The 23,699-nt window shown below is 41.0% G+C and overlaps 1 protein-coding gene across 1 annotated transcript in view; it reads left to right on the top strand.

Annotated features, from left to right (window-relative positions):
* LRP6 (LDL receptor related protein 6) overlaps nt 1-23,699 on the top strand; it is a 95,439-nt gene that overhangs the window by 24,181 nt on the left and 47,559 nt on the right. The window contains exons 3-5 of the mRNA XM_066632870.1: nt 15,723-15,920; nt 20,616-20,812; nt 22,350-22,481. Coding sequence (XP_066488967.1) covers nt 15,723-15,920; nt 20,616-20,812; nt 22,350-22,481 — 527 coding nt within the window. The remainder of the gene's footprint in view (nt 1-15,722; nt 15,921-20,615; nt 20,813-22,349; nt 22,482-23,699) is intronic.

Below are 23,699 nucleotides of genomic sequence, written 5' to 3'. Positions count from 1 at the left end.
TGTATATTTTAATTTGTAGGTAGGTAGGTAGATAGTGATATATAATACATAACTGAATAACTGCCTAGTCCTAATGGGCAGCCCAATCCTGAGCTGCCCAGGGAGCCCCTGCTTGGCGGCACCACAAGGGCTGCTGCTGAATCCAGCGCCTCCCGCGCTACCACGGGACGCACCTTGGGAGTAGGGGACATTTGTCCCCTTCCCCCGGGTAAGGGAGGCAGCCCTGCAATGGGGCTACTCACTTTAGCGGCACCCAAAGGGCACCACTAAAGTAAAGGCGCTCGTGTAAGGCACGCAGCCTCCACAAGAGCTCCGCAGTGCCTCCTCCTGCCAGCCCCCAGGCACGCCTCTGGCATGCCCCCCTCCCTGGAATGCCCCTGTTCCCGCCGCTTTTGCCGTTCCGCAGCCCGCCCCCAGGCACGCCTCTGGCATGTCCCCCATCCCTGGAATGCCCCTGTCCCTGCCGCATTTGCCGTTCCGCAGCCCGGTGGTGGCAGGCACCACCAAGCTGTGGTATGCGGGCGCCCACCGGGCGGTGGCTCAGTGCCTGCCGGAGCAAAGCCGCTTTTTTTGGTACCTGAAAACATTGAAATTGAGCTGAACTTTTAGTGTGTTGTATCTAGTAGACCAAGTTACAAAAGTAATAAATTGTAAGTTAACTAATACTGATTAATTGTTCAGTTAAAAAACATTGTTAAACAGAGTGTGTGATCTGAAGATCAACTAGTGCGTTACATAGTATACTTAAGTTCATATACCATAGTTCTTTCTCAACTGATCTAGGTTTAGCAGGAGTTGTCGGATATATATTTTTTTCTGTTGAAGATCTGCTGTGCTAGGAGAAGTGAGATCTGTGTTAAAAATAAGTTGGCAAGTAGATTGTATTTTGAACTGTCACATTTAGGAAACTGAAATGCTGGTTGCATTGACTGACATGAGATCAAGAGACAGAGAAGCAGGAGCCCACAAATGTTGGCTTGGCTCATAAGTGAAGCCTTTATCTGGGACTGCCTCTGATCCTTCCCTTCTTCTAGCCCCCTTGTGGGAGGTGTTCTCCCATATTCCACTGAGGTCTGGAGAGCTCTGCTTTCATATAGAAGCTCACTGTGGCTACACTTGTGTGCTTCATCCTCTGCAGGACATTTCTTGACCAGTTAAGTGGCCACACAGCTAAGGTTCCCTTTTCCCTCCCTCCCCCGAATTTCTCTGCATGGGCCAGATCGAAGGCGAAAGTATCATGTCATGCTGAATTGGAAACCAACTGCTTCAAAGCTGTGTGAATATAAGTAACCTTTCTCAAAGTTCTTGGAAAAGTGGGGAATATCTGGGGAAGGGACCAATTTGTTCCTTGGAGTACAGGTCAGGACAGTGGACAATCAGAGGCCTGGGGCACTTGCCTTGGTAACCTGACAAATGGATATGTGGAGATGTGAACAGAGGGCTTTTTTTTTATCTGCTGTACATGCAGCAGCAGAAACTTCGCTAGCACCCCTTCCCACCTTACTAATTGTGTGAATTGAAGACTTCTATCTGTATGTATGTCTGCTCCCTGAGCATTGAGATATGATCTATCTGTGTAGTACTCTACATGCCTGAAGTTTCATTTAAACTTCATTTTTAATTAAAAAAACATTTCTGTCCAAGGTTGCATATACGCAACAGGGACCAAATATGTACACTGGTGGGCCAGGCAGAAATGGGTTAAACTTGATGTCTCATTAAATTTCACTTTGGTGCATGTGCAGAGTGAGCACACCAAGAATCTGCTACCCTGGTAGATACCAGGGGACAGCCACTAAAATTGAGTGTTGGGAGAGTTAGAACAGACAAAAGAAAACATTTCTTTACTCAGCGTGTGGTTGGTCTGTGGAACTCCTTGCCACAGGATGTGGTGATGGCGTCTAGCCTGGATGCCTTTAAAAGGGAATTGGACAAGTTTCTGGAGGAAAAATCCATTACGGGGTACAAGCCATGATGTGTATGCGCAACCGCCTGATTTTAGAAATGGGTTATGTCAGAATGCCAGATGCAAGGGAGGGCACCAGGATGAGGTCTCTTGTTATCTGGTGTGCTCCCTGGGGCATTTGGTGGGCCGCTGTGAGATACAGGAAGCTGGACTAGATGGGCCTATGGCCTGATCCAGTGGGGCTGTTCTTATGTTCTTATACGGTGCTGGCATTCTTATGCTTGATGCATAACTAGATTGAGGAAATAAACAACAACAACAGTATTTATATACTGCTTTTCAACCAAAAAGTTCACAAAGCGGTTTACAGAGAAAAATCAAATAATAAACTGGAGCATTGAGCTACTGAGGTGCATTTGGGAAGATGGATGTCGCATCCATTACTGTTAGGAGAGTAAGTGAAGGAGTAGTTGTGCTCAGGAGAAAGCACAACTTGGTCTAGTGAAGAAAGAGAGCACAACTTTCTCTACTGAAGAAAGTTCCCTTTCTCTAGGGTAGTGGTTCTCACACATTTAGCACCGGGACCCACTCTTTAGAATGAGAATCTGTCAGGACCCACTGGAAGTGATGTCATGACCGGAAGTAACATCATCAAGCAGGAAAATTTTTAACAATCCTAGGCTGCAATTCTACCCACGAAGAAGTCCCATTTACTATGATCGTTAATACTATCATTGTTAACCTGAAATTGGCTCGCGACCCACCTAGTGGGTCCTCATTCATTTCAATATTTTATTTTTAATATATTAGGCTTGATGCTACCATGGTGAGTGACTACATTTGGAGAAATGTTACAGACCTGTACTTTTAACAAGCTACTATGTATATTTTAACAATGATAGTAAATGGGACTTACTTCTGGGTAAGTGTGGGTAGGATTGAAGCCTAAGATTGTTAAAATGTTCCTGCTTGATGGAACCCACTTCCGGTGGGTCCTGACAGATTCTCGTTCTAAAAAGTGGGTCCCAGTGCTAAATGTGTGAGAACCGCTGATGTAATGTATTGTTAATACTACAGGTTAGAGATACCCACCCCCACTTGCGATACAAGGACATCTGCAAGAGGGATCTGAAGGCCTTAGGGAAACCCTGGCCTCTGAGCGGCCCGCTTGGAGGCAGGCTGTGCAGCATGGCCTTTCCCAGAACTCACTTCAGGGGACATGCCCTGTTATAGAAAGTGGAGTGAAGCGGCCAAGCACGACTGCTCATAACAGCACATCTTCCATGTGTTTCAAAATAGTTATCAGGCGAGTACTGGGGCCAGGCCTCATCAACCTCTTAATGGTGAGCTGGTGTCTTGGTGGAAGCATAGGGGACAGAGGAGGGATAAGAAGAAAGGGTCAGGATCACTGGGGAAGGTTGAATGAGGAGTGAAAGTGATGGGCAGAATGAGCAGGAGAAAGGAGGAAATGCAAAGGCAAATCAGAGGCTATGGGAATACAAGAGTGTTGTGGGAATGGGAGCAGCAGATGAAGGAGCAGTAGGAAAAAGGGGAGAAAAGCAGATAGAGGCTGGGCAAACCAGTCAGAGCTACAAGCATGAAGTCCCATTATGCTTCCACTCCAAATTCCTACTGTTACCTTGCTGCTCTTGAACCCCTCTATCATTAGTGAAGTTAACTCTCAGGATGCAATCCTCTGCACACTTAACTTAGAGTAAGATCCTTTTCTTAGGGCTTACTTCTGAGTAGACATGCACAGGATTGGACTTTCAGTCTCTCAAAGCCTGATGGTACTACCACTGCAACCAGTTTCTTAGTTGTCTTATTAATTAGTGGAGCTGTGAACTGTGGTAGCTGTTGCTGCATATTTTCAATGAAATTTGATCTGATTTATAGTTATGTACAAAGTTTATGTAGAGCATGGTAACTAAGAATGGGTATAAATAAGCACTAATACCTCGGCCGATATCTATCCACCTGCAGCTAAACACGATAGCCTTACCACAACCCACCTTCAGGTTTTTGTTATTGCACACGTGTGTTACTGCACACCCCAAGTATAATTCTACTTGTGCAATCCCATGCATGTATTCTCAGAAGTTCCATTGTGTTCAATGGAGCTTACTCCCAGGAGCTGTGCATAGGATTGCGGCCACAGAGTATTATACTCATCCTTATACATACTTCTTATCAAACATTCAAAGTGTTTCATATCCTTTATTCAGTACTTATGATAGCATATAAATTGGGTCAGAACTACCCCCCCCATACTACAGTTGAGTGGTTGAGAGGCTAAGGCAACAACCTGTGTGTAATCTGATCTGAAAGAAATATGATGTTGCATTGTGTGCGCATATAGCTCCTTTGTCCCATTGTCATTTCTGGACCCCGTTATGCAGGTTTTATGATACTTCAAACATCTGGGAGACTTTTCTGATTAGGTGTGATAGTGAGGTGAAAGAAATGAGTGTGCTCATTCAACATGTTTAAAACTTGTTTCAGAATTGTCTGTCATGGTGCTCAGCTAAAGAACTCATTAGAAACGTAGTTCTATGAAGTAGGCATGGAAATCATTGTTGTATGGAGAGAGACACCTTCAGAAAATACACAAATATGTTATTGTGGTGAAACTTATCAAGTATATTAAAGAGTACAAAAGCATAATAGCTTTTATTCAAGATATAGGCTGATGGGTTCTGAGCTGTCTGTGACAGATCAGGAGAGAGATCTTGGGGTGGTGGTGGACAGGTCGATGAAAGTGTTGACCCAATGTGCGGCGGCAGTGAAGAAGGCCAATTCTATGCTTGGGATCATTAGGAAGGGTATTGAGAACAAAACGGCTAATATTATAATGCCGTTGTACAAATCGATGGTAAGGCCACACCTGGAGTATTGTGTCCAGTTTTGGTTGCCGCATCTCAAAAAAGACATAGTGGAAATGGAAAAGGTGCAAAAGAGAGCGACTAAGATGATTATGGGGCTGGGGCACCTTCCTTATGAGGAAAGGCTACGGCGTTTGGGCCTCTTCAGCCTAGAAAAGAGGCGCCTGAGGGAGGACATGATTGAAACATACAAAATTATGCAGGGGATGGACAGAGTGGATAGGGAGATGCTCTTTACACTCTCACATAACACCAGAACCAGGGGACATCCACTAAAATTGAGTGTTGGGAGAGTTAGAACAGACAAAAGAAAATATTTCTTTACTCAGCGTGTGGTTGGTCTGTGGAACTCCTTGCCACAGGATGTGGTGATGGCGTCTAGCCTGGACACCTTTAAAAGGGGATTGGACAAGTTTCTGGAGGAAAAATCCATTACGGGGTACAAGCCATGATGTGTATGCGCAACCTCCTGATTTTAGAAATGGGTTATGTCAGAATGCCAGATGCAAGGGAGGGCACCAGGATGAGGTCTCTTGTTATCTGGTGTGCTCCCTGGGGCATTTGGTGGGCCGCTGTGAGATACAGGAAGCTGGACTAGATGGGCCTATGGCCTGATCCAGTGGGGCTGTTCTTATGTTCTTATTAAAACTGGAACCGCTTTATTAGTTTCTGGCAGAATCAGGTTCATGGTTCTAGTCATTTGCTTGATCCATGTGGTGTTAAACCGGTTGAAAATTGAACCTCAAATTGTGGAATTATTGCTTTTGGTTTTTAAAAGGTTGAGTATATATTAATATATAAAGTAGTAGCTTGTAGGATAGCAGGTTATGCAGGAGAGAAATAAACCCCTGCATTATGTGAGCATGGAAAGATGTGTGTAAGTCTACATAAAAGATGTATGCCATTCTCTATGATGCCATTCATGTATGCCATGAATCTACTGTTTTGCAGTAGCTACAATTGTTTTTGAGGGTAGATTTCAGAAGGTGGTACTGGGAGACTCGTACTCGATGTCTTGGTCTTTAGCCTTTCAGATTCCTTAGGGTTTCATCCTGTCTCCAATGCTTTTTAATGTCTATATGAAACTCCTCCTAGCCTACGTTACAGGGTTGTTTTGAGGACTAAAGGAGGGGAGGAACTATGCACACCGTGGAGGAAGTTCCAGCAGTTCATTAGACTGCTGAAGAATTTGTGCTAAATTCTTCACCGTGGAACTATGCGATCTCCGTGGAGGAAGGGTGGCATAAAAATTTGAAAAATAAATAATAAAGATGTGGACAAGCACCTTGTATAGTTCTTTGGTGGGATAAAGGTGTAGCTGTTCTGGTTTGGTGTAGTTCTGGAATAAAGGTGTAGCTGTCCATTCTTGAACCTTAGAGATAAATAAGGAGTGTGTGGAGTATATTGCAGAAGTGAGTGCTCTGCATATTCTCTCCAGAAGAGTGGTCTGATCTAAGGGCCTTTGGTGATCTGGAGCCTGTCCAAAAACAGGCAGGTAATAATTTCCTAAATGCCGACATGTGTTGTGGTGTTGAAGATCTACCTAGAAGTAGGATTTCCAATTTTTCAGACCACTCTGTGCAAAAAATTGCAGATGTTTATAGGAAGATGCATTTCAAAGAAATGGAACGTGCCTTTGAATAATATGTAATTAGCTGATGTTCTCTGGTAGATGAGTCAACATGGAAAGGGTTCTCTGAACAATTGAACACTGCGTGCTTCATGTTAAAGCATCTGTTGGGGATGGTAATAGAGAAAAAGGGAAGTTTCTTAATCATTTGCTCTTTGTTGAGTGTTTGCTGCAACAAATCTGTGTTTGATTAAAAGTTTTAAGTTTTAACCATTTGGCTATTTACAGATAATTCACACTGTGCTTTAAATAACCAGTACTTATGCAGGTCACTGAACTACAATGTGAGTTTTATGTTTTATGTAGGTGTAAAGTTCTGTGACTTGTTTTCGTGCTCTGACTCTTCCCTTTCTGCTCATTCCCAGATGATAGACATTAGCAACAATACACCTTCTGTTCTGTTGTATCAAAACCTTCTTTTGGAATTTTAATTCTTGTCCCTCTTTCACTGTGAATACTGCCTCAGGACGCTTGTGGACAAGTCAGTAAACCAGGTATTCCTAACATGATGCTTAGAGATCTACCAGTTCTTCTGCATCATCTTAGATTGTGAGACCTTTATGGATAGAGAACCATTTAATTATTTGGATTTTTATTTTTGGTAACCCACTTCATGAACTTTTTTGTTGAAAAGTGATATATAAATACTCAATAATAATGACAGTTACCTTGATTGGAAAGCAGGGCAAATATCGTGCGCCTGTATGGAAATAATTAAGGGCCAAATCCTATCCAGCTTTCCAGCACTGATGCCACTGTGCCAATGGGGCATGCACTACATCCTGTGGTGGGGAACAGTCAAGGAGGCCTCCTCAAGTTAAGGGAATGTTTCTTTCCCTTACCTTGGGGCTGCATTGCAGCTTCATCGGTGCTGGAAGGTTGGATAGGATTGGACCCTAACCCAATACTATGCATGTCTCCTCAGAAGTAAGTCATATTTTAGTCAATGGGGCTTACTCCCAGGTAAGTGTGGATAGGATTGGGCTGTAAATTGGTTATAATCAAATAGGATCTGCCTTATTGAATCTTGGTGAAATGTCATTCTTAATTCTTGTAGTTTATAGCTGCATTATACAGTTTAAAGTGGTTTCTGTTGTTAATTTCAGAGAGAGAAATGCAGAAGACTATGCACATGAATGTGTAGTAATTATATATGAGTGACATTGAAACTTTCCATGTAACTAGTGGGAGTTCATCCCTTTTGAAACTCCTCTGTACCAAATGTTTATCAAGCCAAAATATATTGGTGTTGTTGCAGTAAATCTCCACTCTTTGGAGTTGCTGCTCCTCCCTTCCCCCCCCCTTTGTTACTGGGTTTTGTGTGTCGTCCCTCCCTTTTTCCTGAAGGTGCTGGATTAAGCAGACTAGAACTAGAGGGCCAAATCCTCCGGTTAAAGCTAGTTTCTAACATTCTGTGTTGCTCTAATGTGATCAAGAAATAGAACATGGAATAGAGCTATACAGCTAGGGCAAACTTGATTCTCAGTGCTTGCAGTCACTGGGGACAGGGAGTCAGTTTTGATGATGAATACTTATATACTGTTTTCCAACAAGAGTAGTTCACAAAGTGGTTTGCATAGTAGTGTAAACCTCTGCATCACTGGTATCCCTCTTAACTTTCTCCCATAAAGAGTGGTTACTGATCCCTATAGGAGTGAATGGGAAACCACTGCAGTGGAGGATAAACCAGGCCCCCCCAGCCTTGACACGGAATTAGTAAACAGGAATCCCACTGATAGATGAATTTGAGTGTTCATTATCTCAATAATCCTATCCACTGCCCTATAGGGCAGTCCAGTAGTAATAGAGCAGATGGATGTACAGTACTGAGGCTGATTGTGCTTTACCAAGAGCTACCTCCAGTCAGTTCTCTTTATATACGAATTTGCTATCTGCGAATTGCTTATCTGTGAGGGACAGAAATGACACCCACCTCTCATTATCTGTGACTCTGTTCTCCTTATCTGCAAATACCGTGCCAGTGCACTTGGGGTGGGGGGAGTGGCGGCTCAGCGCAGCTACAGTACGGCCAATGGGGGAGGTGGTTGTGGTAATTGGATCCATACAGCTCATTTTTTAGAAAATTATCTGGATTGGATCAATTTTCTGCATGGTACTGGCATTGGTATTGGCCAATGGTATTGGCCCATGGAAAATCATCAGACACATTTGGTCCACTTCAAGACTTGCCCCACCATATTGGTCACCATCTTGGAAACTCTAGTTGAACCTTCACAAACCAGGTAATGATGAGAGGTCTCTGGAAGGCTACCTGAGGGCTGCTCTGGGGCTGGGAAAAGCAAGAGACAAGTGGAAAAGGAGGAATGGTAAAGCAACCCCCTGATCACTGCAGAACTCTGAAGCCTTGTTGTTGGGCCAGCAACCTTCAACAAGTTGAGGGATAGCCAGCACAGAGGATGAACCATCAGATGTTAGAGATGTTAATGAGACCTCACTCTCATCCAACACCACGGACTTCAAGGTAAGATTCAGGTTCATAAAGTTCATGGAGTGTATGGTGAGAGAATGTCCTGGTAGCTAACCCCATTTTTCCCATAGGCTCAATGATTTGGTATCTGCTAATTGGGTAACCCCTAGGTTTTTCAGGAACCTAACCCTAGAAGATAATGAGAACTGACTGTACTTGGTTCATGTTTGCACAAATGTTTATGTGGTCCAATTCATGGCTTACATTCTTGGCCAACATGCTAGTCTTACGACTGAGCAGCATTTGCCTTAATGCTGGTTTAAGCCTATTTGAAGTAGCAGTATAGTAGGATAGTAGGAATGTATGCCTGTACAGGCCAATAACACCACCTTAAGTTTTGTAATTAGGCTATCACTTCCATACTGTTACTTGGAGAATATCTTCATAAAATTGTTTTGGGAGTTTAGGCACAATCATGATTACAACAATGGTTGTTGCATGTTGTAAATTGAACAGAGGGATTTGTGGTCTTTTCAGTGAATGTACAGAACATCATGCAAACATTACAAATACATGAAAGATGTACATCATTCTGTAGAAAATTTAGTCTAAGGGCTAAACTAGCTTAAGTATGAGGACATAATCAGCTTTTACATTATTATTGCCTGCATTCACTGTTTGTCATAACTACAGATGCAGAGATTGCAGGAAACAATGACTTGATGCTAATGTGAGGGATTTTAACTTGCAGAATGCAGTATCCTTTGCTTTGTAGTGATCTATCATCAGAGTTGGCTCAAGCTATTTTATTGCATGGATTTTGTCTCCATACAATGCGCATCTTATGCATGCATCATGCATACCCTGCCAGTATTTTCTGCAAATTGTGAAGATTTGGGGAGGAGGGGAACCTGTGGAACAAGCTGCTGTCAAGGCCCTTTCATGCTGAGATGGGACACTGGTCCTTATAGCATCTGCATCCCACTCTTTGGATAAAACTTCAGTGCTTTAGCTTCTAGTTATCCCTCATTTCTAGGCAGCTCTGTCTCTAGCTTCTTCCACCTATCAGCTGCACTGTGAGGCAAGGAAAAGAAAAAAGACACCTTTCCTAGTGCACCTTCTTTCTTGTCAGGTTAAGATCTCATCTCTTCAGCTTTTCCCTCCCGAGTGTTTGTACAGTGAAAATAAGAGGCTACTGGAGCCAGAACTCTAATAGTGGTATGCTGTACTTTGTCCATGTGCCCCATCCTGTACTGGGAATGCACATGAATGTTATATTTTTACATATATTATAACAGTGGGTAGGGTTGTGGTGGTGTTTTCTTTAGTACAGCTAAAGTGTCAACACCTCACCCTACAGTCTGAAGGGTGCACATCACTACAAGTAGCATGTAGTTCTATTGCATGTGTAACTCAGCTCTAGTCTTCACTGAAAGGTCACAAGCCTTAATAAGAATGCCTAGTATGGGGGGGGGGATTAGTTGACTAATCACCTGCCTTTTAACTGATTAATTGCTTTCAATTTCAATTTAATTAACATGTCTCCAAATCCTGAAAATATGCTCTTTTGAAATTCTGAATGTAGAGTGAGAGAACTTCAAACAAAAGCCTACATTGGAAGAAAAGGCGAGCGTTCAGCATTTCATCTCATTCCGTAGTATAGTAACATACCAGAACCAAAAAGAAAAGTGTGCTCTGAAGCCTTACTAATTAAAATTTGTCCTCATCAATTTAAAATTGGCTCCTACCAGTTAATCACCTAAAAATTTAGTTTATCAACTGTTTAAACCAATTAAAACTTGTGGCCTTATGCATTATAATAATTCAGACTGTTTCCTAAGTGGAGTTTTAACTAAGTGGACAGAGATATCCTTCAGCATTAGTACTGTAGTTAATACTGTGGCATGAAATACCTTCTAGGAAATATCTTATGGTTGAACTCTGTGACCTTCAACATTCTCCACTGTAGTTGCCCCATGTCCCTTGTTAATCCTGCAGATGTAACTGAAGGGCAAAGGTTTGAGTGTTAGCGATTCGGTGGCGGGTAGCAACTCCCTTTCCAGACCTTGGGGTCACATCTGCAGATGTTGTGGAGAGTTGCTGCTAAATTTGGCTTTAGCACAAATTCTTCAGCAGTCTAATGAGCTCCTCTGAGGTTGTTTAATTTATATACCATAGCTGTTTTTTCAGCTATGACTGAGAACAAGCTACAGATTTCTTTGCAATGCAGCTTCTTTTCCATTCTTTGCTTGCAAGGCAGGCCAGTTCTGCCTCTTTTGTTTCTTTGTGTGATATATCACTCTGTCTCCCTTGTTATCCATTATTTGCTTTAGATTTTTTGTATTTTATTGTCTTCAAGGCAGCAAATTCAGATCATTAAGTACTGAGAGTTCAAAGTGAAATTTTTTTGGTCTGGTTTTGTGTTTTTCGGAGTAGGAAGAGGCAGAATGACAAAGGAACGTGTTAGTTCACAAGTATAGAACCTAGTTGTGTTTTTTTTTAATGTAAGCATTTCTATAACAGTACAGTTTTATGTATCTCTAATCAGAGGTAAGTCCCTTGAAGCTCAGTTGTCTTAGGAAAGTGTGCATAGGATTGCAGCCTGTATCAGGGTATATTTATTTAAATGATTTATATTTCACTGTTCCCTAGAAATAAACGGAGAGCTCAAGGTGGCATTTTTACATGCTTGAATGTACACCTTTCCTTTTTTTTTTTTTTTTTTACATCATCCACATTTCGTTCAGACCAACCATCAAATTTTGTCTAAAACAAAATGATTAACTTGAACATTTTGTTCAGGCAAAAACAACTGAAGAACTTTAAGGAAACAAATTTTTTCAGTAAGCCTAGGAAAACTTTCATGACCACAGGTTTCACCTCCTTTGCTGACATAGGTATTCAACTAAGCTGTCATGCCAAGAGAAGGGGGGAAATGAACCTGTAGGTATTTCTAATGATGTTCAGTGCAGCCATTCAGTGCTGTGTTCTGTCTGAAGTTGCTTTACATATTTCCTTTGGGAGTATGTGGTGATGTCGCTGTTATCAAGCCCGCTAATGAGAATCTCCTTGCTGAGAACAACCTCATTTCTTATAAAGAAATCCTTAACTTATTTTTTTTTTAATGCTGATTATTTAGATTTGCAATATGGCATGAATCTTATACTAGGTAAATTTACTAAAGAGAATAGATGGCAGTGGAAAGGTGGTGGTGGTGGCGGCAGCCCTGAGGCGGCTCAGCAGGGAGCTTGCAGCAAGGACAAGCAGCAGCAGCTTCAGGTACCACAGGAGAAACATCCTCTCAGCCGGGAGAGGACACCGACCCCGTCGCCAGGGCAAGTGAGAGCGGCAGCACCCTTGAGACACCGTCTGGGGTCCCTGAGAACAGGTGAAGCAGGCTGTCCTGGCTCCTGGTCAGGGGCTCTGCCTTGGGGGGGGGGCTCTCACTTCCCCTTCATTGGTGACCCCCCCCCTTTTTTGGAACTAGGAGGAGGCAGTGGAATTAGGGCCAAGTTCATAAGGACTCTTGCTCTGCTCTGCTCACAAAGGTGGGTCTTTTTGTTCTGGTCAAGGGCTGCCAGCCTATGTTCACTTTCCTGGGATGGGGGTGCAGTGGTTGTGGAGTCAGGCTTAAGATCCAGGTTCACATCCCTGCTCAGTCATGAAACTTCCTTGCTGACCTTGGACCAGCCACTCTCTCAGCGTCATGTCAGTTACCTCACAGGGTAGTTGTAAGGACAAAAGGAGGGGAGTAGCCATAAACACTATCTTGAGCTCCATGGAGGAAGGGGGAGAGACAAAAATGTGAAAGAAATTGAACCTATGCTTCTGTAGCAGTGCTTTGGTCCAAATAGTTGCTCCCTAATTTTGCTGTATTGCCCTTATTATGTTTTTATTTACGTGCTATTATTTTATATATTGGGCTTTTTAAAAAGTCTTTTAAAAGCTTTTTTAAAAGTCTGAAATTGTAAGCCTCACTTTCTCCAGCAGAGGAAAGGTGAGTAATAAATTTTTAAAATAAATAATAGTGAATAGGATGCATACATGCACTTCGTGAGGTGTGACTTCATGAGATGTGCTGCTACAAGTGCAGGGTTTGTTTCCATTCTTTTCAAATAACCAAAACCTGTCTGCACATTTGGAGCTTGTTTCGTTGTCAGAGTCTTCTTTTCATTGAGATTATATTGCACATTATACTGTGGATCTTGAATAAGCAAGGGGAAAATGCATTCTTTACTACCATCACCAACCTGTTTAGGAGCAGAAAGAGGTGGTGATAAGCGTGTGTTTGGGACTTCTTGGAAAGGACTTCTCTCTTCTTCTTCTCAAGGGCTTTGTGAGTCATCATGGCTTTTTACATGTCTGTATGGTGCAAATTACTTTCAGACCAGCAACTTTAAAACCTTACTTGAAACATCTAAGCAACTTTGATAAGAAAATGCTGATGATTCTTAAAACACTGGATTAGAATTTTAATTGAATGTTAAAATTCATTTCAATTGAATTGAAAGGGTACTTTCCCTAGCTTAAATAAGAACATAGGAAGAATCTTGCTGGATCAGGCCAAAGGCCCGTCTAGTCCAACTTCCTGTATCTTACAGTGAACCACCAGGTACCTCAGGGAACACAAGAGACCTGCATCCTTATCATTCACTTTGACCCAGAAGTCTGGTCCCTGCTCTCACATGGTCAGTGGAGAAGAGTGGGCATGTCTTTTGCTAAATCAGCAGCTGTTTTCAGCAATGGACCTGGGCAACACCCGAAGCAGCCTGTATGTGACCTTAGAAAACCTAGAGTTGCTGATTATTAATTATTAACAGTATTTATATACCGCTTTTCAACTAAAAGTTCACAAAGCGGTTTACAGAGAAAAATCAAATAACTAAATGGCTCCCTGTCCCAAAAGGGCTCACAATCTAAAGAGATGCAAAAGAATACCAGCAGACAGCCACTAGAACAGACACTGCTGATGTCACAGATCCACCTGATTCAATGGTTTATGACTACTTTATTCCTACCTGCCCTTTAATCTAGTCACATGAGTTTGGAAGCACCATCAGCTGTCACCAGCAGGCAAAACTAGAGACTATTGCCTTAGCTAGACCCAGACTATGCTGGAAGAAATCCACAAAACTACCTCTTGTCAGTGCAGTCCTCCTATAATGACACTGATTCAGAGAGCCTCAGAGAAGCATCCCAGGACAATATCTGCTGTAACAGATTATCTCAATGGGCCTTTTTGGAGGATTTGACATGAAAGAAGCCTCTGGAGGGATCCAAAATAGGGAATTTTCACCTCAGTGAAGAAGGGACCCACAGGCAAATGAAAAATCTAATCGTCCTTGCTAGAGGAACTGATGGTGATTTTAAATAAATTATGGAATATATTTTTAATGTTAATTCCATATGTGCCTGTGTTCATTGTCCTTGGAGGACCAGATTGTCTCAGGAATATTTACAACCCTTTCTCTGTATCTGCAGCTGTTATTTGAAAAATAAAAATAAGCCTATGGCTCTCTTTTAGTTGTGGCAGTATAAGCAGAAATATCATCAGTAGGATCTAAGCTGCTCCCAGCTTTCTGGCTGATGTGTGTAAAGGTACTGGAATGAGAAGCAGTTGTGTTGCTACACCAGCTCAGATAGGAATGCGCCCACATGGGTATCCAAGGAAGTACTTTAAGCCATTTCTGCTCAACATTGCATATATGCAACAGGGATAAAATATGTACACATGTGGGCTAGACAGAAATGGGTTATTGGATCTTTGGCAGTTGGTTGTGGCATAATTTGGGAAACGGGTATTTTGAAGGGGGAAAAGAAGGAAGAAAGATTCCTAAGTCTTCAAATGACAATGCACAATTTATTAAGGAATTGTTTACAATAGTAGGAGGGGGGTGTCAAATGTTGTATGAAAGGCAAAATAATAATGCAAATAGGAGGCAAATAAATGAGCAAAAATGCACTAATAGCCCTACTTAGAGCAACCTTTCTATAGAAATCATGCTGAATGGATCATGCTTAGCCGTTGACCAAGATAATATATTCCACTCTACTGAGACAAGTTATCTGAGGAACATTACACAGGCTTATGCTGTCAGCTTAGGCTCTGGGCCAGTGACAAGGAATATAGGGGTGGGAGTGAGGGGGAGCAGGGTGTACAGAAAGAGTACTAGCCAAGTTACAACTTGGTGTGATTTCAGTTTATACAGGTGGGTCCTCGGTATCTGAGGGGGATCTGTTTTCAAACATGCAACTAGGGTCACTCCACCACTGTAAGTGCCAATTTATGACGTTTGTCACTTATTTTTAATTTTGTTGAAAAAGAAATGTAAAATATTAGATTACCTCCTATTAGATCTGTGTTATTTTCTTTTCCTCTCTTTTATTATTAGTGGTAATTTCATTGCCATTCATAATCAACAATGCTGCTTTTATGTTGTCTTTGCTACATTTAATTCTGAGTTCAAATTTTATCAGTGCCTGGAGAAACTCTTGATGGAACTGTCATAGTTAAAGAAAAATTTTCTTGTGCCCTAGGCTTTTTGTGTTTTAATGTGATAGCTTTAATGTGTTGCTATTGTTTTCAATACATTTTGAATTTCATGTGTAGTACTATTATTATATTTTTAGTTTGATTTTCTGTAGTTTTATATCGTTTGTATTTATATTAATGCAAGTTGGTAAGAAACCTGTTTGGCATAAAGTTTAATAGCACCTGGAAGGAAACTTCGAAGAAGAAATGATTTATTTAAACTGTTTAAGTATTGATATATTTATGTCTTCCTCTTTGTTGGAAGATTATCCCAGCAGGTATGGTAAACAATTATACTTAATCTCTTAATTTCTCCTTCCTCTCCTTTTAAAAATAAATTATAGGTTCATGTATTGGACAGACTGGGGAGAAGTGCCAAAGATAGAACGCGCTGGGATGGATGGTTCGAGCCGCTCAGTTATAATCAGTACAGACATTTATTGGCCAAATGGATTAACCTTGGATTATGAAGAACGGAAACTCTACTGGGCAGATGCTAAACTGAATTTCATTCATAGATCAAACCTGGATGGAACTCATAGGTGAGAGCTGGTTGGCATGAAAAATGTTTGTTTCTGAACAAATTTCTGCTTTTTAAAAAAGTCTTATTTCTTATCTTGTTTATGCTTATTTCTGAATAAAGATAATAGTAAACCATGTTATAATCATGCCCTTACTGCTCTATTTATATTTTATCAAGCATCAGTTTTGTTTAATTTCAGAAATACAATTTTTATTCTCCAGTAGTTCCAGGGTGGCTCAGTTCTTGGTTGTGGAAACTCTTTCTCTTAGAAGCAGGCAGGGTCATGTCTGAATCTGAAAGGTTCTACAGAGAAGGATTCTCCAGATTGATCCCACCTGGTTGCTGGTTAGATGATTCTCTGCTTAGCACCTGTTTAGCATTGTTCGTTAGATCCATTCTCCAGGAAGTCTTATTTGAGCATGTGAGACAAATTCATTCCCTTTTCTGTCTCTGGAGCTCAATGCAGAGGGGGGTTGTACCTGCTGGGTAAAAAGTAGACTTTGCCTCTGCAAGAGACATGGTCTTTTTCCCCCACACCATTCCTGGACCTTATATTGAAAATCTTCATATGCATAAGAGGGATGGTCTTAATATGTGCATTGTGGATAAGTGAAAATCTAGCCTGGAGTGTGAAAATAATAAATTCAGGTGTGTGCCCCTTAACCACCTTCCAGTCAGCGTCGGGTCACATACGCGACGGCTGCCGCTAGTCAGGAGGTTGCACTTCGCAAGCCTCCAAAGCTGAGGGAAGTTCTGCTCCTCTTGCCTCCAGAGGTTTTTCTGAACCTTCCAGAGGCAGCACATGTCTGTGTGCTACTTCTGTGAGGCTCAGAATGCCCGAATCGCACAAGAAATGCGATTTCCCAGAAATTTCTGATTTGCATCCCTGTCGTTTAGCGGCGCATGACTGTATTATATACTGCTTTTTAACAAAAAAAATGCAGAACAGTTTACATAGCAAAATAAATTGTACTATGGTTCCCTGTCCCAAAGGGGGATGTACCTACACATCACAGATATGTGCAAACAGCCACTGGAAAAGGTGCTTTAGTAAGGTAAATAGAACTAGTTTCTCTCCCCATCACTTTGATCAGTTAGTAAGGATATTGGGGTCTGCTGTCCAATAAACACAAGCTCAAAGACAAAAGGCCCCAAATTTTGACTGGTCAATTTGGCCTTGGCAAAAATGTGCATCCAGACCTGCACTTTTTCCAGCTTGGGGGTCTGATGTTGTGTGGAGATGTTTGGACACTGGCAAAGCAGTGTGATCTTGCTGTTTGTTTTGCTTTTATAATGTTTTTAATTCGTATGCAATCTAAAATGCTTTAGTAGATAGGAGGGGGATTATTGATGTTAATTAATAATCAAATAGAGTAATTATAGAAACACAAAGCATCATTTTTATGCTTTTAGTATTTGTTTTATTGTATTGTGAAGTCAAGAAAAAACTGTCAATATAAAAAGTTTCTTGCATTTCCTACTTTTCAGTAATTTTTAATGTTGCTTAATGGAAGAACAAAAAAACCATTTCATAAACTATGGATATGATAAGCCATGATGTTAAACTCCTCCTTCTGATGAGAAGATAGTTCTGAGATGTAATTACATTATGGGTAGCCTTTCAAACCTCATCTGACCTGAAACTGACCACATATAGGACTCAAAGTGTTAGGCTGTCAAATTACAAATTGCAGGTTAAAGGTGGTTTATCTTGTAATTATGAAATAACCCCGGTATGCATAACTGTGGCTTTGTTGCATTTGTTTTTGACAGCTGTGTGTGTTTTTCTGATTGGAAGTGATTTTTCAGCCCAAATAGATTTTGGGCTATAGAATGTATCGCAACTTTTTTAAAGTAGTGATTCAGAAAGATCAATAAGGTTTATAGCCGTATGGTATAGTCCATCACATATTGAGGATGGACAACTTCTGTTTTCTTGGGGGCAAGCTGTGTCTCCCTGATAGCGGCCCAAAGATTGGTAATGTATAAATCTGCTCAGTCTTCCAGGAGTTGACCTTGGAGATACCATGAAGCTTCAACCTTTTAATAAAACAGGATAATGTCTGGCAAATGGACACTGTATTAACAACAATGGAATTGGATGTCATATTGGGTGAAGATGGAGAATGGAACTAAGACGTAATCAAAAATATTTAAGAAAAACAGCAGAAGCAGATGGTGCCTATTTCAGCTGTTGACAGCAGCCAAGAGGGTTCAGTATGCACAAATTGGGATAGGATAGCAGTGGCGAATCACTTAAAAGTGGCGAATCACTTAAAACCACTTTTAAGTGGCAAATCACTTAAAAGATATGGACACAGAGCAAAACACTTCTTCAGGGAGAGATATCTATAGGAAACGTTGCACTGAAGAGTCCATAGTTGGGATGTCTCTGAAGCTGGATACACTCTAAATGAGGTAGTTGTGAAGAGTATGTGTAAAGCACACACTGCTGTGTCTTAAAAGAGGAAAAATGTAGTAATATGAAAATATTCGATAGAGGAAGTTTCCTGGAGACTAGTTCAGGCCTCACGGTGTATTAGCAAAGCTGAGCGAATTGATCAGTCCCACTCACAGCAAAGCTGAGTTTCGTTAAGAACTTTACTGCAACAATGAAAGAACTGCAGCTGTTACACAGCCAGAACATTAGGGGAGAAAAAGAGAGGTGTGGTGACAGCAACCAAGGAGGCTCTTAAACTAGCAACGGGATATGTTACAGTTCCCCCTACTGGTGGAGATTAGCATGTATACCCATCCTCTGAGTACTGGGTGGCTCTCTTCACACACTTACTCTTCCAAAATCTTCATCATTTTATCAGTTAATGGAGTGCTAGTGACCTAAATGGAAGTCCTTATTATGTATTGCTCTTGAATACAGATATTAAGTTTTAAACCTTCTGAGGCTTGGTGATTAAAAACAAGCATTGCTGCTTGGAGCAGTTGTGACTGGAATCTGTACTAGAATATAAAATATAAAAATGTGCCTGCTGCAACTCTCAATAATATTTGTGTCTCTTTTTTGCAATGCATAGTTAGTTTGGTGTGATTGCCATCCCCTCTTGTAAAACATTTTTGTACTTATTTATAAAATGTTTATAAACGTATTAAGGCTACAGATCAATGCACGCTTACTTGGATAGGAATCTCATTTATCTCTGAGATTTACTGTTTTAAGTGGTCATGGATAGAATCAGTCCACATGACTTATACTTGTAACTTTCTTTTCAGCTCTTGTGGCATACATTTAATGCATTGAGGTGGGGGGGACTGAACAGGAATAGATGTTATCAGTGTGAGTCTATCTTATGATTTGAGTCTGCATTAATGTAAAATTGGGTAAGGAATGAAGTGTGGATAGAAATATATTCATAAGAAATTGTATTATTTTATGATTAATACTTGTGTATGTCTCACAAGTATTATAAGCTTGTGAGGTGTTATAAGCACCTGTATGTATAACAAATAACCAAATATAATGCAGAAAAATTGTTTAAGTTGCTACTGCTGTTTCTCTAAGTTTGGGATAAAAGCTCTTAAATTGAGAGAAGCTTTTTTAAAGATAAAAACAAGTGTTAGACACTGGCTTTCTTTAGTTAAAACTGTTCAAATGAGTAGAGATATCCCACCCCATCCTAATTTTATGGGAGACATTAAGACAATCAGCAAGGGTCCATTGTTGTTGGCAACCTTCAGTCTCGAAAGACTCCGGTATCACGCTCTGAATGGTGATTCTGGATCAGCATTTAGTGTGGCTGAAAAGGGTCTATTACAGGGGTGCTCACACTTTTTTGGCTCGAGAGCTACTTTGAAACCCAGCAAGGCCCGGAGATCTACCAGAGTTTTTTTTACAATGTTCGTGCCATCATAACATATAACATTTATGTGTACAATGTATGTTGGTGTACCTTGAGCCCCACTGAGTATAACAGGACTTACTCCTGAGTAGACATGCCTAGGATTAGGCTGTGAGGCTGCAATCCTAGCCACACTTACCTGGGAGTAAGCCCCATTGAATACAATGGGCCTTACTCCTGGCGTTTCCTCCCAGAGGCACCTGAAGGGGGGGGGTCAGCACTCCGCGATCTACTCATTTTGCCTCACGATCTACCGGTAGATCGCGATCCACCTATTGAGCACCCCTGGTCTATTACCTCTGGTGAAACCTGCATGAGAGACTGAAACTCATCCATTCCTTACAGACTATGCCTGTTTACCGGTTACCAGGGACAGACTGCACTTGCTCCCAGTGTGGAAGGGATTGTCATTCCCGGATTGGCCTTTTCAGCCACACTAGACGCTGTGCCAGAACCACCTTTCAGAGCGCAATACCATAGTCTTTCGAGACTGAAGGTTGCCAATACAATACAATGCATGAATACAGAAATTAGAATGAAATAAAGTAAAAACATTTTTAATGCCTCATCTTAAAATGTTTCAAATTCTTAACAAATCTATAGGTTAGTTCAAGCAGCAGGCAAATGCTAAAATTCTAGATTAAAATTAGTGTTTTTAAAAAATCTGTTCAGGTTATTGAGGTGGATTGTAGGAAATAAAGATTCCCTCTGAGTTGGTTTTTTATTGGATCTTAAGAGAGCAGCAGTTCGTCCCTAAGGGAAGTCATGGCTGTCTAGAGTCCAATGACAGTTTCTCTCCTATATCTAGGGAAGTGTCTTGTAGTTGAATCTTGCATTATTCGTTTGCATTCTGTTTTCAGGCAAGCTGTTGTTAAAGGATCTCTTCCACATCCTTTTGCTCTGACATTATTTGGGGATACCCTGTACTGGACTGACTGGACAACTCGTTCCATCTTGTCCTGCAACAAATATTCTGGAGAGAACTTACGTGAAATACATTCCAACATCTTTTCTCCCATGGATATCCATGTGTTCAATCAACAAAGGCAGCCCAATGGTGAGTCCTCTCTGTCTCTTTCTTTCTCTTTGTTAGATACAGGTTGGGAATGATTTGTTGATGTCTTCATTTGTCTTACAGGGTGGAAGAAGTCATTTCAGACACCTTTTTGAATACAATTTCTAAATCATTGAATTAGAAAAATATTGCAAGAAACAATGGCACAGTTCACACATCTTCCCTAGTTAAAGAAGCTAGAATATAGTTTGGCATGATGTCCGAATCAGTAAACCATAGCTTGCAGGTAGCCAGCAAACCAGAAACAGCAACCCTAATTTGAAATATGCTTTTATGCCATGGGTTGTGCTGACTGTTATTTGAATCAACAAATTGTAGTTATACCTTTTGGTCTGTCCCTCATGTGCACTGCTATCAGAGGGGAAGGTGCTAAATGGATGGAAAACCAAAGCAGACCATCAGCTCTAAAAATAGTCTTTTTACTGTATTTGGGAGCATGAACTATGATTTGGGATCTCAACTATGGTTTTGCAGAGGAAGTTTCAACCCCCTAGGTCAGATAAGAGGGTTTTCTCTGTGACCGGCTTGACTATATCACACCTATTATCTAGCTCAGGGGTGCTCACACTTTTTTGGCTCGAGAGCTACTTTGAAACCCAGCAAGGCCCGGAGATCTACCAGAGTTTTTTTTACAATGTTCACGCCATCATAACATATAACATTTATGTGTACAATGTATGTTGGTGTACCTTGAGCCCCACTGAGTATAACAGGACTTACTCCTGAGTAGACATGCCTAGGATTAGGCTGTGAGGCTGCAATCCTAGCCACATTTACCTGGGAGTAAGCCCCATTGAGTACAATGGGCCTTACTCCTGGCGTTTCCTCCCAGAGGCACCTGAAAGGAGGGGGTCGGCACTCTGCGATCTACTCATTTTGCCTCGCTATCTACCGGTAGATCGCGATCCACCTATTGAGCACCCCTGATCTAGCTACTTTCAGGGGCAAGAAAGGGCAACTTAAGGCTGCTAAGGAGTCACAGTTTGGTTTATGAAGAAATTCTTATATCAAAACAAGGTTTTCATTCATAGCAGGAAACTCCCCTTGAAAAGTTGTAACCCACATGAATTTGTAGTTGTGGGGGTTTCTTGTGTGTGTACTATAGATTGTGTGACCATTTCCCCCAGCCCCCTTACTTTATATATTGCCTTCATTCGTACATACATATTTTTAACCATTAACCAGCATTTCTATAGTGCTGTTTATACGCTCATGAATAGAATGAGCTCCATCTTTCTCTAAAAGCCATGTGTGTTGAGATTTTTCTGGACATTGAAACATTCAGAAACATTCCATAGCAGTAACTGAGCCCATCATTGGGAGAAATTTCAATTACTGTGTTCTTACTGTATTCTTACTGTAATTGAATTACTGTATTCAATTACTGAAATTGTTTTATTCTTTTTCACTGCTTCTTTGGTTCATTTTTCTTTAATCTCCAATATTTGTGACTTTCAACTGAACATTATTGTTTACCACTATCAGGAGAACCAATCTGTGAGGTTTCTGTTTTTGACAGCTACAAACCCATGTGGAACCAATAATGGTGGTTGCTCTCACTTGTGTTTGATGTCTCCTGTCAAGCCCTTCTACCAGTGTGCATGTCCCACAGGTGTGAAACTCCTTGATAATGAAAAGACCTGCAAAGATGGTAGGTTATGGTTTTAAATATGAATCAGAGAATACAGTTAAAACTGTATAAACAAAAAGAGGATGATTGTTACCTTTTTATCCAGCTTCTTGGATTTGTGGAGCATCTTGACAGGCCATGGTTGGAAACAGGAAGCTAGGCAAGGTGGTCTCTGATTTTGAATCAGTAAGGCAATCCTGATGCTCTTATGCAGTGCAAATAGACTTACTTTGGTAAACCTTTATTGGCATACTGGAAGTCCACAGACAATAATAAATATAACATAGCACATAAATACACTTTACCAGGTATTAGCTTCTGGCCTTTGCCATAGAGACTACCACTAAAAATTTCGCCACCAAATTGGTGAAGGGAGGGGAATAATCGCTAAGAAGAATTGGGGAAGGATCAACAAGGGAAACAGGAAGAGAAGAAAGAAAAGTAGATGGGCAGTGCAAATAGATTGAACTTACTTGCACAGACTTTCACCTGCCGTTCTGTTAATCACCTTACCCAGTTTTGTGGATTGTGTTTATACAGACTGCCTTCATTTTAATGTTATTGGTGAAGTCGGTTAACCTCTTCTTCCTTTTTAAAAATAGTTTGTCTTGATTAAAACAACAATCAAAACCAAGCATGGAAACATATAAGATAGAAGACTGATTTGGCATAGAACCAAGTTCTGTTTTACGCACGTGTCAGTTATGCATAATGACATTCTAGGCATTATTTTTTTTTAATTATACCAAAACCCGTTTTGTAAATTGAGTGAAAATGAAGGAAAAGAGTACTTGGTAGTATATTATTTCTCTAGTAGTTTTAGCAAGGATTTTGGGAGGCATATTGTTTAAGAATTAGTCCAAATTATAGTGGCACTTTAAGTAATAGGCCTGTTTTATTCCCTGGTGTGTTGGACTGGAGCATTTAGGGCAGTAAGGAAATGCTGTGTGGCTTTCCGCTGATTATGGTTCTTTGACATTGACTGATGACCCATACAACCAAAGATGAACCTGAGTGACCCCAGCAGAGTAGTTTCCATGACAACTAACTTTTTTTCCTCTCAGTTTATAGCAGAGAGAGGTTTTCTATTGTATTCTTTTCCAAAAAAAGAAAAAAAGAAAAAAAAAGAAAAATCACACTTTCGAGAAGCCAAGAGTTACTCCTGTTGTGAACAGTAGTTCTTTCCCTTAGCTTCCTGTTTCCAACCATTCTCAAACCTTCAGAAAGAAATATCAGCTG

This window comes from Tiliqua scincoides, chromosome 6, assembly GCF_035046505.1.
Source record: "Tiliqua scincoides isolate rTilSci1 chromosome 6, rTilSci1.hap2, whole genome shotgun sequence".
NCBI classification, from domain to species: domain Eukaryota; kingdom Metazoa; phylum Chordata; class Lepidosauria; order Squamata; family Scincidae; genus Tiliqua; species Tiliqua scincoides.
Note: the sequence above shows the minus strand (reverse complement) of the source record. Positions and strands in the feature narration are given on the sequence as shown.